The 13,863-nt window shown below is 49.3% G+C and overlaps 2 protein-coding genes across 12 annotated transcripts in view; both read right to left on the bottom strand.

Annotated features, from left to right (window-relative positions):
- The window catches only part of LOC148645812 (uncharacterized), a 63,957-nt gene extending 57,317 nt beyond the window's left edge, over window positions 1–6,640 (bottom strand). The window contains exon 1 of the mRNA XM_088611373.1: window positions 6,437–6,640. The gene's annotated coding sequence lies outside the window, so the exon portion shown is untranslated. The remainder of the gene's footprint in view (window positions 1–6,436) is intronic.
- Window positions 1–13,863, bottom strand: part of LOC148645813 (uncharacterized) — a 71,655-nt gene that overhangs the window by 33,520 nt on the left and 24,272 nt on the right. Inside the window, exons 1-3 of one of the 11 annotated variants that reach the window (XM_088611349.1) lie at window positions 2,299–2,565; window positions 1,980–2,177; window positions 231–348 (exon numbers count right to left, since the gene is read on the bottom strand). The exons of 6 other annotated variants lie outside the window; for them this stretch is intronic. In XM_088611349.1, the coding sequence (XP_088467475.1) occupies window positions 231–291 (61 nt within the window). In that variant the 5' untranslated portion in view covers window positions 292–348; window positions 1,980–2,177; window positions 2,299–2,565. Of the gene's footprint in view, window positions 1–230; window positions 349–533; window positions 817–1,979; window positions 2,178–2,233; window positions 2,566–13,863 lie in introns of those variants that run through there. 4 more of the 11 variants (XM_088611348.1, XM_088611351.1, XM_088611350.1 and 1 more) reach the window with 4 other exon arrangements.

Raw genomic sequence — 13,863 nt, forward strand, 5'->3', positions numbered from 1 at the left:
TCCAACCCCAGAGTCAGGAGGCTGCTGTGTGAAACTGTGCTGAAATGTAAAACCTAATTTTATCCGTGGAGCTTCCAAGGTACAGTATAAACAGAACTTGAAACTCATTTGCTCCAATTTCAAATGTATTGATCATCAGTTTCTCAGGATTATATACTATTGAATTTGTCCTCTATCCCACCCTTCCTGAGCTGAGGAGAGGCAGGAGGAAGAAGAGGGAACTACTGTACCTTCAGTCCTCAAAGCTCCCCACACAGCAGCCAGGAGCCCCAGCACAGTCAGTGTCCTCATCTCTCCTGAGGGCCCTGGGCTCTACAGAGCTGTCAGAGTGAAGAGATCGCTGCAGAGCTGGGAGTACAGCACACAGGAAAGGAGATGTCAGCATTGGTGAATTCAATCTTATTACAGATCAGATTGATACCAATGGATAAAAGCAATCGGTTTAACTTCTGTTTTAGCCCAAAGCTACACTGTAACTGTATCTAAAACATAACTGTTTACCAGTGATATATAACTTGCTAAAAAGTACTCATTTTAACAGAGAAAGGCCAGTAGGTGTTAAAGCCTTCATCCTGAAACTGCAGGATAGAAGCGTGAGACATTACACTTTCATTTTCACTCTCTCCTGCTCACTCCCTTGAAAATCCACAAGGCCATATGAATCCTTCTACAGCACCTACAGGACTCGGTGTGCCAGAGAGCTTTCACAGGAGTAAACAGAGGGTACAGACACAGCCTAGTGTCCCAGAATTTCTGATGGGACGTGGGAGTTCCCAATATCAACAGTTCTTGTAGGAAACATCTGATGATTTAAACTGGGAAAATAACTAGACTCCTAAACAAGGACAGCTCAAAATACTGGCTGAACAGCTATGCACCTCTTTAAATTCTTTGTGTGACACACAGAAGATAAAAATGTGCCTAAAAGTCTAGTTCACAAAATCAGAAAACACTGAGCTGTTTTGGTGCCTTTACTGTATGTGATGTAGACTTCCCTGGAACAGTAGTTTTGCTCCAGTTAAAATGGGGCCAGTAACTGAGGCTGGGGCAATAATCTCAGTGAGTGTGGGCACTGATACAGGAGACGAAAGAGACACATTGCAGCTGTAGGGCAGTGCTTGTCAAGAACTAAGCAGGAGAATTAATTCATTTCTGAGCACCAAGGCACCTGTGGTGGTATCAATAGCAAAGCATCTTGACCAGAGTCCTGAACAACATACACATTTATGTGTGAACCAAGCACAGTGAAACAGTTAAAGTGGAACTGCAGTCCCAACTTCTACAGTAACAAAATAAATTCATTGATGTTATAGAAAAAAAAAAACAAATTTCAAATTAAGCACAAAATCATGAACTCTGTGAAAGTGCTGTAAGTTGCCATGCTGTTGCAAAACTCTGGTCTCACCATGGGTGAGAGGGTGAGTTCCCACGAATTGTGATGTGAATTGGCCCTTCCTGCTCACTAGTTCCTGTCATGACTGATGTACTGTGATGTACGAGTGGATCAGTACAGGTTGTGCAGCAAAAATTTCACTGCAGAAATGTTCCACTGTGATAAGCATGCAGGGTTAACCAGTAGTATTTGTGGGCAAAACTGTCCTGAAATTGAGAGCAATATTTCTACTGGGTTAAAGAGCTGGATTCACAAGCCTTCTTGTTTACAGTATTACAGGGCCTCTTCACCTCACTGGAAGGTTTTGTTGCCTCGTTCTGAATCAGAGAACATGGCGCTGTGGATACCTGGAAACTGGATGTAACTTGAGGTTTTACAAGTTACTGTGTACATTTTACTTTTATTGTGGTTTGAAATGCACGCATTAATGCTGATTCTTTCTAAACTCAAAATAGGAAAATAGCGTTGTGGTTCCCCTTTAATGAGCCCAAACTGCCACGCTGCTCAGCTGTGAGTGTGTGTGCTACTTGAAAGTGCTTCAACAAAGAGTGATGCTTTAGTGCTGGAGTGTGCTGTAAGTTTTCACTAATTAGTGACAAACTAGTGCCTGCCTCCAGGAAAGCGCTTCCTCTTCCTGCTCCTCAGTGAATCCCCGGACAGAAGGTGTCCATGCTGAGTGCTCCAGGGACAGAGATGATGTTGACTTGTGGGCCTGCTGACAGTGAAGCTGAAGACCGGCCCCCATCTCCAGCTCCTGTACCAGTGGTGTCCTGTCTCTGGGCCTCTGGGAAATTCAGGAGACACACGTGATGGTGTTGGGCTGGGAGAACGATGTCTCACCTCTGTAGCTGTCTCTCTCACAGCTGGAGCTCGGGCTGGCTGGGTCCCCTGAGCGATGGCTGTACCTCTGCCAGGACGATGCAGACTCCCTCTTCAGGGCTGTCAGACCTCCTGCACTGACAAGGGCTGTGCTCTGGATGGACCAACACACCAGTACCACCACACAGCCTCATCACAGCCAGCAGCCAAATCACCCTGCAGCTCCCAGCTGGCAGCCCCCTGGAGCTCAGCAGTGTGAGCCTGGTCAGTACCTGGATGAGAGACTCCTGGGAAAGCTGAGGCTGCTGCTGGAAGAGGTGTTAGTGGAGCCAGCAGGGGGCGCTCACCCTGCAGTCTGTGTGGGTCCTAATGCCCCAGTATAGTGACGGGGACACTGTACTGTAAAAAGGCGCCGTCCTTCGGATGAGATGTAAAACCAAGGTCCTGACTCTCTGTGGTCATTAAAAATCCCAGGAAGTCTCTCGAAAAGATTAGGGGTGTTACCCTGTTGTCCTTGCTAAATTTTCCCCTGGCCTTTACCAGTCATGGCCTCCTAATAACCCCCGTCTCTGAACTGGCTTCATCACTCTGCTCTCCTCCCCACTGAGAGCTGGTGTGTGTGAGAGGACTGGAGCATCATCCAGGTGGGGCTGCACACTGGTGGGGGTGGAGGGGTTTTGAGTGGTAAAGAGCTCTGAGGGGAGTGTCCAGAAAGGTGCTATATAAGTGTGAGGAATTGTCATCATCATCTTCATCATCACAGCTGTGGTGCTGCTGATATGACCTGGCAGCAGGACTGGGGCTGGAAAGGCCAGCTATGACTGCTGGAGCTGCATGATGGAGGTCGGCCTCTGCTGTAGACCCACGAGCAGGGGAATCTGTTTGATGTCGACACTCATAACAAGGACTGCACTGGCCCTCCCAGGGCCCCTCTGGGGACTGTGGTCTCCTACGTGCAGATGGAGACGGGCCCTCTGGAGAATGAGAACAGGCACGTCCACATGAGTCAGTGGTGTCCAGTTTCAGTGTGAGTCTGTCTAGCCCGGCTGTCAGCTTGATGTCAGACAAGCTATGGGCTGGAGTGGAGAGAGCAGGCGGTGGAGCAGACATTGGCACTGGAGCTGGGAAGGAGATGTGGAGTGAGGAACGCGCTCTCTCACACTGGCCAGATATCTTTAGAGCTTCATCCAGCACGGCGACACCAGACTCCAGGACAAGTCCAGCAGTTCTCCTGCAATGGCAGTTTGTCCATGATCCGGGAAAGCTTGCAGTACAGGGAGACACAGCTCTGCGGCATACACCTCCGCAGCTTCATCAGGCTGAGGCAGCTGTGCATTCAGATATGTCTGATTTCTCCCCGCTGCTGAGCGGATACAGGGAGAGAGGAGGGTGGGGAACAGGCACTCAGGAGGATACAGGGGGAGAGGGGGGGTGGGGAACAGGCGCTCAGGAGGATACAGGGGGAGAGGTGCTCAGGAGGATACAGGGGGAGAGGCGCTCAGGAGGATACAGGGGGAGAGGGGGGGTGGGGAACAGGCGCTCAGGAGGATACAGGGGGACAGGTGTCAGGAGGATACAGGGGGAGAGGCGCACAGGAGGATACAGGGGGAGAGGTGCTCAGGAGGATACAGGGGGAGAGGCGCTCAGGAGGATACAGGGGGAGAGGGGGGCAGGGAACCAGCCCTCAGCCATCAAGAGGAGAAGAAACGTTCAAACCGCAGGACAGGGACCAGACTCACACAGGCTCACACTCCTGTCCGTGGAAAACACCCGGGTGGGGCTTGAGGGTGCAGGCATTGGTGTGCAGGAAGACGGGCTGTCAGAGCCGGCCGGTTCTCAGAGTTTATTGCGACAAAAACAGAGAAAAAGACCCGGAGAAAAATAACGGCCTCCCTCCCCCGGGGTCAGAGTTCACGCATGACAATGGAAAGGGCCTGGAGGGACTCTGTCAGTGTGCAGATCCGCTGGCACTGACTGACTGGACAATCACCCCATTAATAATAATAACACCTCCTTACAGTTATATAGCGCTTTCCTGGACACTCCACTCAAAGCGTTTTATAGGTAATGGGGATCCCCTCCACCCCCACCAGTGTGCAGCCCCACCTGGATGATGCTCCAGTCCTCTCACACACACCAGCTCTCAGTGGGGAGGAGAGCAGAGTGATGGAGCCAGTTCACAGACGGGGGTTATTAGGAGGCCATGACTGGTAAAGGCCAGGGGGAAATTTGGGCAGGACACCAGGGTAACACCCCTACTGTTCTCGAGAGTCACCCTGGGATTTTTAATGACCACAGAAAGTCAGGACCTCAGTTTTACGTCTCATCCAAAGGACAGCGCCTGTTTACAGTATAGTGTCCCTGTCACTATACTGGGGCATTAGGACCCACACAGACTGCTGGGTGAGCGCCCCCTGCTGGCCCCACTAACACCTCTTCCAGCAGCAGCCTTAGTTTTTCCCAGGAGTCTCCCATCCAGGTACTGACCAGGCTCACACCTGCTGAGCTGCAGAGAGCTGCCAGCTGGGAGCTGCAGGGTGATATGGCTGCTGGCAAACACATTACATCAGTCATTACAGAGACTAGTGAGCAGGAAGGGCTGCTTCACAGCACAATTCATGGGAACTCTCGCTCTCGAACAAGGTCTCTATTGAACCATCAGTACTGACTGATCATAAAGCCCTTAATAATAATGACCCTGGAATCTCTAGTTCTAGTTTAAAAAATTAAGAATATTATAAGGACTGGAATTAAACTCAAAGTTTTATAGTCAGAATTGGGAATTTATGAGTAAGGAAGAGAAACTTGTGACTTCATGAACGAGGACGGTTTTATATAAAGTAGGGCCTTTGATACAACTGAAGATTCCTTGATTTTCCAAACTGTTGACTTCTTTGGTTTGGGTAAATATTTTCAAAGGGTAATTAGAACTGAGTACAAATGAGGGGATACTGTAGCTCTATTACACTGGTTTGGGATTTGGAATTGGAAATTCAGCCCATTTCTGTTCCCAGTGGTCACACAGGTTATGGCTGCTCATATTACAAACTGATGGTTCTGGGTCTTCAGATACAGGACAGAGAGATCAAGTGTTCACAACAATCTCTATAGGAAAACACACACAGGCTGATCAAGCCAATCCGTGCTGAGAACTCCTGTGCTCTCTAGCTGGTCTTCCTTTCAATATCCAAAAATATGAATTGCAGATATATTGTTGTTAAAATAACAAAAATATAAATAATAGTCTGCTCCTGTGCGTGTGACCGCGATTCTCTGGACCGTGAACGCGCAGCCAGGCTCAGAGAGGGCGGGGTTATTATATCAACAAGACAGCATTAATTAGATACTGTTTATGAATTATTGCGAACTCTAATAATGCTCTGGTTTACAAAGTCATGATCTATGATAGCAGCATTATTATTTTGAATAGCAATGATATTAAAGCATGCTCTGTAATCGCGTTCTCCCATTTAGTTCTGTTTTATGTCGCACGATGTAACCGACAGCTGCTTGTACTAATATTGATAATAATCTATTAATAATAATCCCGTGTTTTGTCCCTGATCCCTCAGTGATGGTGTGGAAAGCGGTGAACAGTGATATTAATGTTCCTGCGCTTTACAATCACCTGACGCGCCGGTCAGAGCACCCGAGTGGAAATCCCACATTTTTTAAATAAAATTACTACTCTGACGGTGTTGATTAAATCATCACCGGGGAAAATATCAAGTATAAAACAAGATGCCGGGAGATTCCGAGGTGTTGGGCTGAAACGTGTCACATTCCCGAGAGTCCTGGGGATTTTCCAGCTGCTCTGATACGGGCGCTGGAGGGACTTCAGCAGCTCCGACATTCGCTGACATTGTGCCAAAAGAAGAGCGTTTTCCCTCGAAAGCTCAAACTCCTGCTGTTTCCAGGTCTTTTCTGAAACCCTTCAGCTGCCTGACGCTGAGGTCCTTCATAACAGCGTCGAGCTCAAGTGTGTGAAACCTCACAGCCCCTGAGTGGAGCCGCAGACCTGATTCCTGTGGAGTTTATTCACCGTCCTTTCGGCCACATGTCTCGGTGAGTCACCGCTCTTCAACTTGTAAATACAGCGCGCACTCGACTCAGTTCATTAAATATTCTGTATAACAGGTATTAAACTAACAGACTACAGTGACGTTTATACACACTATATGAATAGAAACTAACGGTGGACAAGCGAGGACGAGTCTTACTCACCCCTCCGGCTCCAGGCGCTGAACTGGGCTGCGCCCCGTGAACGCGCACAGGTCTGCTTTCAGTTTCGCTCTGCGCTGTTCTGAGCTGCTCTGTTGCGGCCCAGCAGGCAGAGAGAGTCCCGGTCCGAGTCCAGCAGAGTCAGCGAGCACGATAGAGAACACACTGGAGACCCAGCACAGCGCGAATCCGGCTTTCAGCTGGGTTATATAGCACCCTGCACGTTTTGGCATCTGTTAAAGTCACCTTTTATAACAAGAAAACATGGCTTTTTTTTCTGCTTCCAATCAATGACAGAAATCCCGTGTAAATCAGTAGGTTTTCAGTGTGGTGTCCCAGAGTTTCCCATGTGAAGGAGGCAGGAGGTTTAGTTCCACTTTCCCTACATGCCCTGCAATAGAAATGCCTGCTGGTCCGGTCTGTGAGACCACCTGCGAGTGCACCACTGGTACCAGTCTGATCTGTTCTGCAAGCGTGAGGTCGACTGAGGAGAGAGAACCGGCAGGGAACTGTGATCAGAAAATGACAAGTCATGAAACATATTACAGAACTGTACAGGGTGAGTCCAGAGCAAAAGTTTACAATTTCAGCAAATCAGACTTCGACTGAGGCACACTTGAAGAGTAAAGACACAGGGGGGGTGTGAACTCAGGGAGAAACTGATGGAAACAGTTTGAACAGATTCTGCCTGAAGCACAGAACAGATTGGCTCACTGCTGGAATCAATCAAAAGCTAAAAACTGGCTCCCCAGATGGTTCAAGAAATCAATCAGTATAAGGCAAATGAAAGAGCTTTATGAACCGATTGAAAAAAGTACAGGATCCAGTTCAAGAAGACGAGTACAAAGAACTGCAGGTGGAGTTAAAAGGACAGTAGGAAGCCGAGAGAGACGTGCAGTGTTGAGCTGGGATCTGGGAAACCAGACAGCAGGGCTGCCAGACCTCAGTCACAGCTGCAGTTACAGGAGTGGGACCATTTACAAACGTTACAGCTGAGAGAGGTCTGTTCCAGTCTCTTCTTCCCTTGCAGTAGGGTTGATAAGAATGAGCCCTGCCGGTCCCCTAGTGTCCTGTCCCCCCGTCCCCCTGTCTTTCTGCTCTAGTGTCCTGCCCTCCTGCTCTAGTGTCCTGTTCCCTCGTCCCCCTGTCCTCCTGCTCTAGTGTCCTGTCCTCTAGTGTCCTGTCCCCCCGTCCCCCTGTCCTCCTGTTCTAGTGTCCTGTCCCCTCGTCCCCCTGTCCTCCTGCTCTAGTGTCCTGTCCTCCTGCTCTAGTGTCCTGTCCCCCCGTCCCCCTGTCCTCCTGCTCTAGTGTCCTGTCCCCCCGTCCCCCTGTCCTCCTGCTCTAGTGTCCTGTCCTCCTGCTCCAGTGTCCTGTGCCCCTGTCCTCCTGCCCTAGGTCCTGTCCCGCTGTCCTCCCTCCCCCTTTCCTGCTTTTCTCCTGCCTGCTGTCCCCCTGTCCCAGTGTCCCGCTGTCACGCTGTCCTGCTGGGCAGGGGAGCAGAAGCCTCAGGAACGAGCCCGGGCTGGATGAGGGGCCCTCAGACTTGGGGAACGAGCCCGGGCTGGATGAGGGGCCCTAAGACTCAGGAACGAGCCCATCTGGATGAGGGGCCCTCAGACTCGGATTCTCCTGGAATGTGGCAGGAGCTGCCCAGCTGTGCTGCTGAAACTCTCAGACACAGCTGCAGGACTCCAGAACGCCCCTCTGGTCTGTAAGCACTCCTGTGTTCTGATGCTCCATGAGGTGGAGCCCAGACCGGGTTGGCTCAGTGAGACACGGGTTCAAGAAGCCAGCAGAGCTCAGGACTGCAGCCTGTGCAAAGAAAGCCGGTGTCTCGTTTGTCTGCTGCTCTGTGGTGTCACTCTGGTGATTCAGAACCTGCAGGGAGGAATCACTGAGGGGCCGAGGAGGAGACTGACCTGCCCAGCAGATGTCTGAGCCTGACAGGTCCGCCATCTTCTGTTCTGACCCTGGAGGACTGAATGCTGAGCTGCAGGTGTCTTCCACTTTAAAACTTAGAGTCTCCCATTCTTTTATAGTCTATACCCCCACTGGGAATCAGCAGTTGAGTCTTGATGTAGATAGCTAGATAGCTGTGTCTTGATGTCCAGCCTGTGGCAGCGTGGGGAGAAAGGAAGTGTCGATGGGCTGGTCAGGTCTGCCCACCCTCCAGGCTCACACACTCCCCAGGGTCTTTATAGACTTTTATTGCTGTTATGTGTTATGTTGAAATTCTGGACAAGCAATCAAATTTATCTACCATTACTGTAAGAATAGTTTTACTCACCTCAAAGATCCTTCCCTAAAGATTAAGAAAAGTGAACAGCACATGTTACACAGCAATCATTGGACGGACAATTATTTTCACTCACTGTACTTGCTTTCAGAATTCAATCTCTTGCGAGTGCAGTGGAATTCACTAAAAGTAATCCAAAGTACCACAAGATAAAGATCCATTCTTGACCAGCCGTGATCTTCATCTTCACTGTTAAACTGTTCCGATAGCCCAACCAGAGAAGCAGAACTTCACAAGTCCAGGTCCAGGTCCAGGACTTATTGGAGGCTCTTGGCAGAAAGGTGCTGTACCCCACCAGATCGTGATTTGTGCCAGAAACCATCAACCACCAACCATTGTTCCCAAAACCATCTTTCTTTACTATTCAGAACAATCAAATAAATTATATTCCTAGAAAACATCTATTAACCAACTTTGAATAAAACATAATGATCAACTTGTAAAAAGGAACACAAGGCACTCATTTTCAATCCTGACACCCAGACTGTCAGGATTGGCAACCTCACCTCCAACACACTCACCCTTAACACCGGTGCCCCTCAAGGCTGTGTGCTCAGCCCACTGCTTTGCTCCCTGTTCACCCACGACTGTACTGCCAAGTTCAGCACAAACACCATCATCAAGTCTGCTGACAATACCACAATCGTGGGCCTGATCACTGACAACGATGAGGCTGCCTACAGGGAGGAGATAAAACAACTTGCAGACTGGTGCCGAATCAAGAATCTTTGTCTCAACATCAGCAAAACCAAAGAGCTGAGAGTTGACTTCAGGAGACAAGCAAAAGTCCACTCCCCCGTCTACATCGGAGGGTCTGCAGGAGAGATGGTGAAGAACTTCAAATTCCTAGGTGTTCACATCTCTAAGGACCTCACATGGGCACTCAACACCTCCAGTGTCATCAAGAAGGCACAACAGCGGCTGTTCTTCCTGAGAAGTGCTGAAGAAAATACACCTGCTGTCACGAATCGCACCGGGGCATGTAAGCGCTCCCACATTCCCACGAGCTCTTCTCTCCCTAAACGTCCACGCACCAATCTACTCAGCACTATCTAAACCCTCACTAGTCTTCCCTCCTCGCTCACGATTGAAGTCTCCTCCCTGAGCTGCATATTCGTACGTTTCCCACCCTGCTTTACTTGTTGTTAGACCCCTGGAATTCTGACTCAACGCCTTCCTTCAACTATGTCTTCGCCTCCCAATTTGGTACCTATGAACTCTCGACACCTTCCCGGATTTTGGACCCCAGCTCTTGTACTCGACCACGTCTTCGCCTACCTACTCAACTCCTAACCTTCGCCATCAGAAGTGCCTCGCATAGGATCCCTATCTACCAAGGTCCGGCATTACCTGACAGAATCGTGAGCCTAATGATGGATCCCGCGGGCACTATTAACCCCTTGGCACTCCTGACCCAGCACTCCCAGGCACTGGATCAGCTGAGTTCTACCGTCCAACATCTCATTAACCTGGTCTCCGGATCCTCTCCCCGGCCTCTCGTTTCCCACCCTCCGCCTAGCCCCATGCTGCCTCCAGTTTCAGCCGCCTCCTCCAGTCCCCTGCCTGCTCCCACCCCGGACCGATTCGACAGCAGCCCAAATATGTGCCAAGCTTACCTGACGCAGTGCTGGATAGCATACAACATGACCGCCACCTTCAGACAGGTCCAGTCTCCCTACTTCGCCGCCTCTCGTCTTTCAGCTTTATCGCAAGGTGCATGGACTCTCCAGGAATATGTGACGGACTTTCAGGTTCAGGCCTCCCAGATTACGTGGAACCAGGAAGCCCTCATCCACCAGTTTCATAGGGGGCTCTCTGAGGAACTAAAGGATCACCTGGCCCACCTCCCCTTCCATACACCGACCCTGGAGAGCTTTGTTTCCTTGGTCACTGAGATTGATGTCCGCCTACAGCAACGTAGGACTGAATGCCACCTGCTCCGCTCTGTTTCCAGCCGTACCGCTCCTGTTTCCTCTCCAGCCACTCCTGAGGAACGGAACCGCCGACTCTCTGAGGGGCGCTGCCTCTATTGTGGGGCTTCTGATCACCTCAAAGCCTCCTGTCAGGTGCGACCCCCATCGCTCCACCCATCCCCTTGCTAAGGTCAGTGTCCTCTCACTCAACCCTTCTGCATCCGGGCTGTCCCTCTCTGCTACTCTCTCCTGGGGCGGCTCTCAGGAATCTCCCCTGGCTTTCATTGACTCAGGTGCAGCAGGCAACTTTCTAGATTCCGGACTCGCTGCCTCTCTGAAGATTCCTTTGCTGCCTGTCTCCCCTCCCATCCGCATCCAGTCCAACGATGGCTCCTCCCTCCCTCCAGGATTGGTTGAATGGCAGACGATCCCTCTCTCCTTGCGTATTCTAGCCACCCACCTGGAAGTTATTCAGTTCCTTCAACTTCACTCTCCGTCACTCCCACTGATTCTCGGTTTCCCTTGGTTACAGCTACACAATCCCCGCATTTCCTGGTCTGAGAGGGAACTCACAGCCTGGGGATTCCGCTGCTTAACTCATTGCTGAAACCTCCTGTTTCTCAGATCTTTCACGTCACCTCCTCTGATATTCCCTCCTCTTACACCGACCTCCACATTGCTTTTAGTAAGCGTAGGGCTCTCTCTCTTCCCCCTCATTGTCCTTGCGATTGCGCTATCGATTTAGTCCCCAGAGCTCTACCACCTAGTGGGTGTGTTTATCCCCTCTCCTTGCAGGAATCCAAGGCATTAGAAACTTACATCCAGGACTCCCTGCAGTCTGGCTTCATCCGTCCGTCCTCCTCTCCTGCCTGTGCAAATTTTTTTATTTCTAAGACGACCATGTGTTGATTACATGGTGTCTCAACAAGATCACCGTTAAGAATCGCTACCCTCTGCCACTCATTCCTGCGGCGCTGGAGTCCCTTAACGGTGCAAATTGAATGACATTTCACGAGGATTGACAGCAGCCAAAAGGTGGGGAGAAATTAGAATCGTTTATTGGGATGTGAAGACTTGGCTTAACCTGCTTGGCTGAGGGCCAACCTCGCGGCTGTTTGGCGGGTAGGATAGGACCCCCAAAAGAACCAAGCGGGACCCCCAGTCACCAGTGCAGAAAAACAATGATTATTGAACTAATTCAGCCGAGGAGAGGAGGTGCCTGCTCGTGGATACCGGGGTTAGTTTTAGTGTATGCGTGATTGGTCTCAGAGGACCAGCGGCCGAGTTGTTTGATGAGATACTCGGGGATGCCTTGGCGAGTGGCAGAGGAAGTGGCTCCTGATCTAAAGGAGAATCGTTCAGGAGGGTATCAGGTGGTTAGAAGGACGTCGTGGAGGTGAGAAAGACACCAGTCGCGGGTCACGATGAGGCCTTTCTCGTTTACCAACAGAAGCCGGTAGGTAAAACTCTGGCAGGGGTGCGAAGATGCTCGTAATGAGATAGAGGCTCATATGGGCTGATGTAGGAACGGAGTTTGAAATAATAATCGAGGGTGCTGGACCTGAGTTGGTCGGTTTTGCTTTTCTTGAGATAGAAGGTCAGTGTATCGGAAGATAAGATACAGATGTGAGATAAGCAGGGTTGAGAAGAAGGATCGAAGGATGCGGAAGCAGCGGTAAGCTCGGAGCATCTCAGGAAGCTAAAGGAATCGAGAATAAAGATTCGAGAGTGCGGTCGACCCAGGGTGAGTGGTAACCAGACCCAAGAACTTACAGTAGATGCAGGATTCCAGGATGTCTGAGGCAAGTGGTGCGCACTGGTTTGGAAGTGGTTTTTCAGATCGCTGAAAGCCTTTAAGAAGGAGAGTAATTTGAGGGTGGATAAGGGAGGACGGGTCGTGCCGAAAAGGAGTTTATGGAAGAAGTGGATGTCACTGAGGTATACTTTGGTGGTGGATACTCATACTTTGAGTGAGGTTCTACAACAGCAAACGAAGGGTGATATGGTGAGAATATCGAAAGAAGGGAATTTTATGTTTGTGGAGAGGTGGAAGGATTGGAAGCTCTTCCAGGCAGTCCAGTAAGAGTTGAGAGTTCGAGGGGCAATCCCTGAGAGGATAGTTTGCTGGGCCAACTGGAGATATTGATGGAAAGGATGATTCAGAGGAACGTGAGTTCCGACAATTGGAAATATTTTGAATATAATGCCGATATAAGGCCGATAATATTTAGAATAATGACTGGTTGGCAAGAGGAATTGAAGAGAATTCGGTGAAGAACTACTGTAAGTAGGAGAATCGATTGATTTCTGAACACGAAGGTGCCTGTGGTGGTATCAGTAGAAGCAACGTGTCTCTTTAAAAAGTCCAAGCAAAGCATCTTGACAAGAGTCCTGAACAACATACACATTTATGCCTCGAGTCTGTGAACCAAGCGCAGTGAAACAGTTAAAGGGGCAACTGCAGTCCCAATTTCTACAGTAACAAAATAAATTAATTGATGTTATAGAAAAAAATTAAAAAATTCAAATTAAGCACACAATTGTGAACTTTGTGAAAGTACTGTAAGTTGCCATGCTGTTGCAAAGCTCTGGTCTCACCATGGCTTCCAATGAATTGTGACGTGAAGCGGCCCTTCCTGCTCACTAGTCCCTGTCATGACTGATAATATGATGTACGAGCGGATCAGTACAGGTTGTGCAGCAAACATTTCACCACAGAGATGTTCTGCATGCAGAGTTAACAAGTAAGTAGTAGAGGTGGGTGGTAAAACCAGTATCCCGGTAAACCGCGGTTCTTTAGTCACACGGTACGTACCGTGGTATGTTTTAGACCGTACCGGTACGCTTGGTAATTTTTCTGGCAATTTCCGTCAGCAGTTTTATTTAGTTTCAATTTTAACAAAGATTTTCTACTGTTTATTCATAAAATCAATTTTGATTCAAAGAACAAAATGACTGAGATAAAATGTCGTTACCTTTAAAAGGGTGAGTAAAAAAACGTCACACTAAAGGTATTTGCAGCATATCATTGGCTAGTAAGTTTAGAAATATGACGTGATTTCGGAAATCACACAGAAATAATCGCAGCTGGGTGGTTCAGAACGACCCTGACTCATGGATACGGGCATTCCCAATGACCACTGAACATGTGATGTGTTTCTGATTCTACTGTAACTCTAGTCGGGAAGGAAGTCTAGTCTTCATCATGTTTTTATTTCCAT

Source organism: Lepisosteus platostomus, chromosome 18 (assembly GCF_059453375.1).
Source record: "Lepisosteus platostomus isolate fLepPlt1 chromosome 18, fLepPlt1.hap1, whole genome shotgun sequence".
Classification (NCBI taxonomy): Eukaryota; Metazoa; Chordata; class Actinopteri; order Semionotiformes; family Lepisosteidae; genus Lepisosteus; species Lepisosteus platostomus.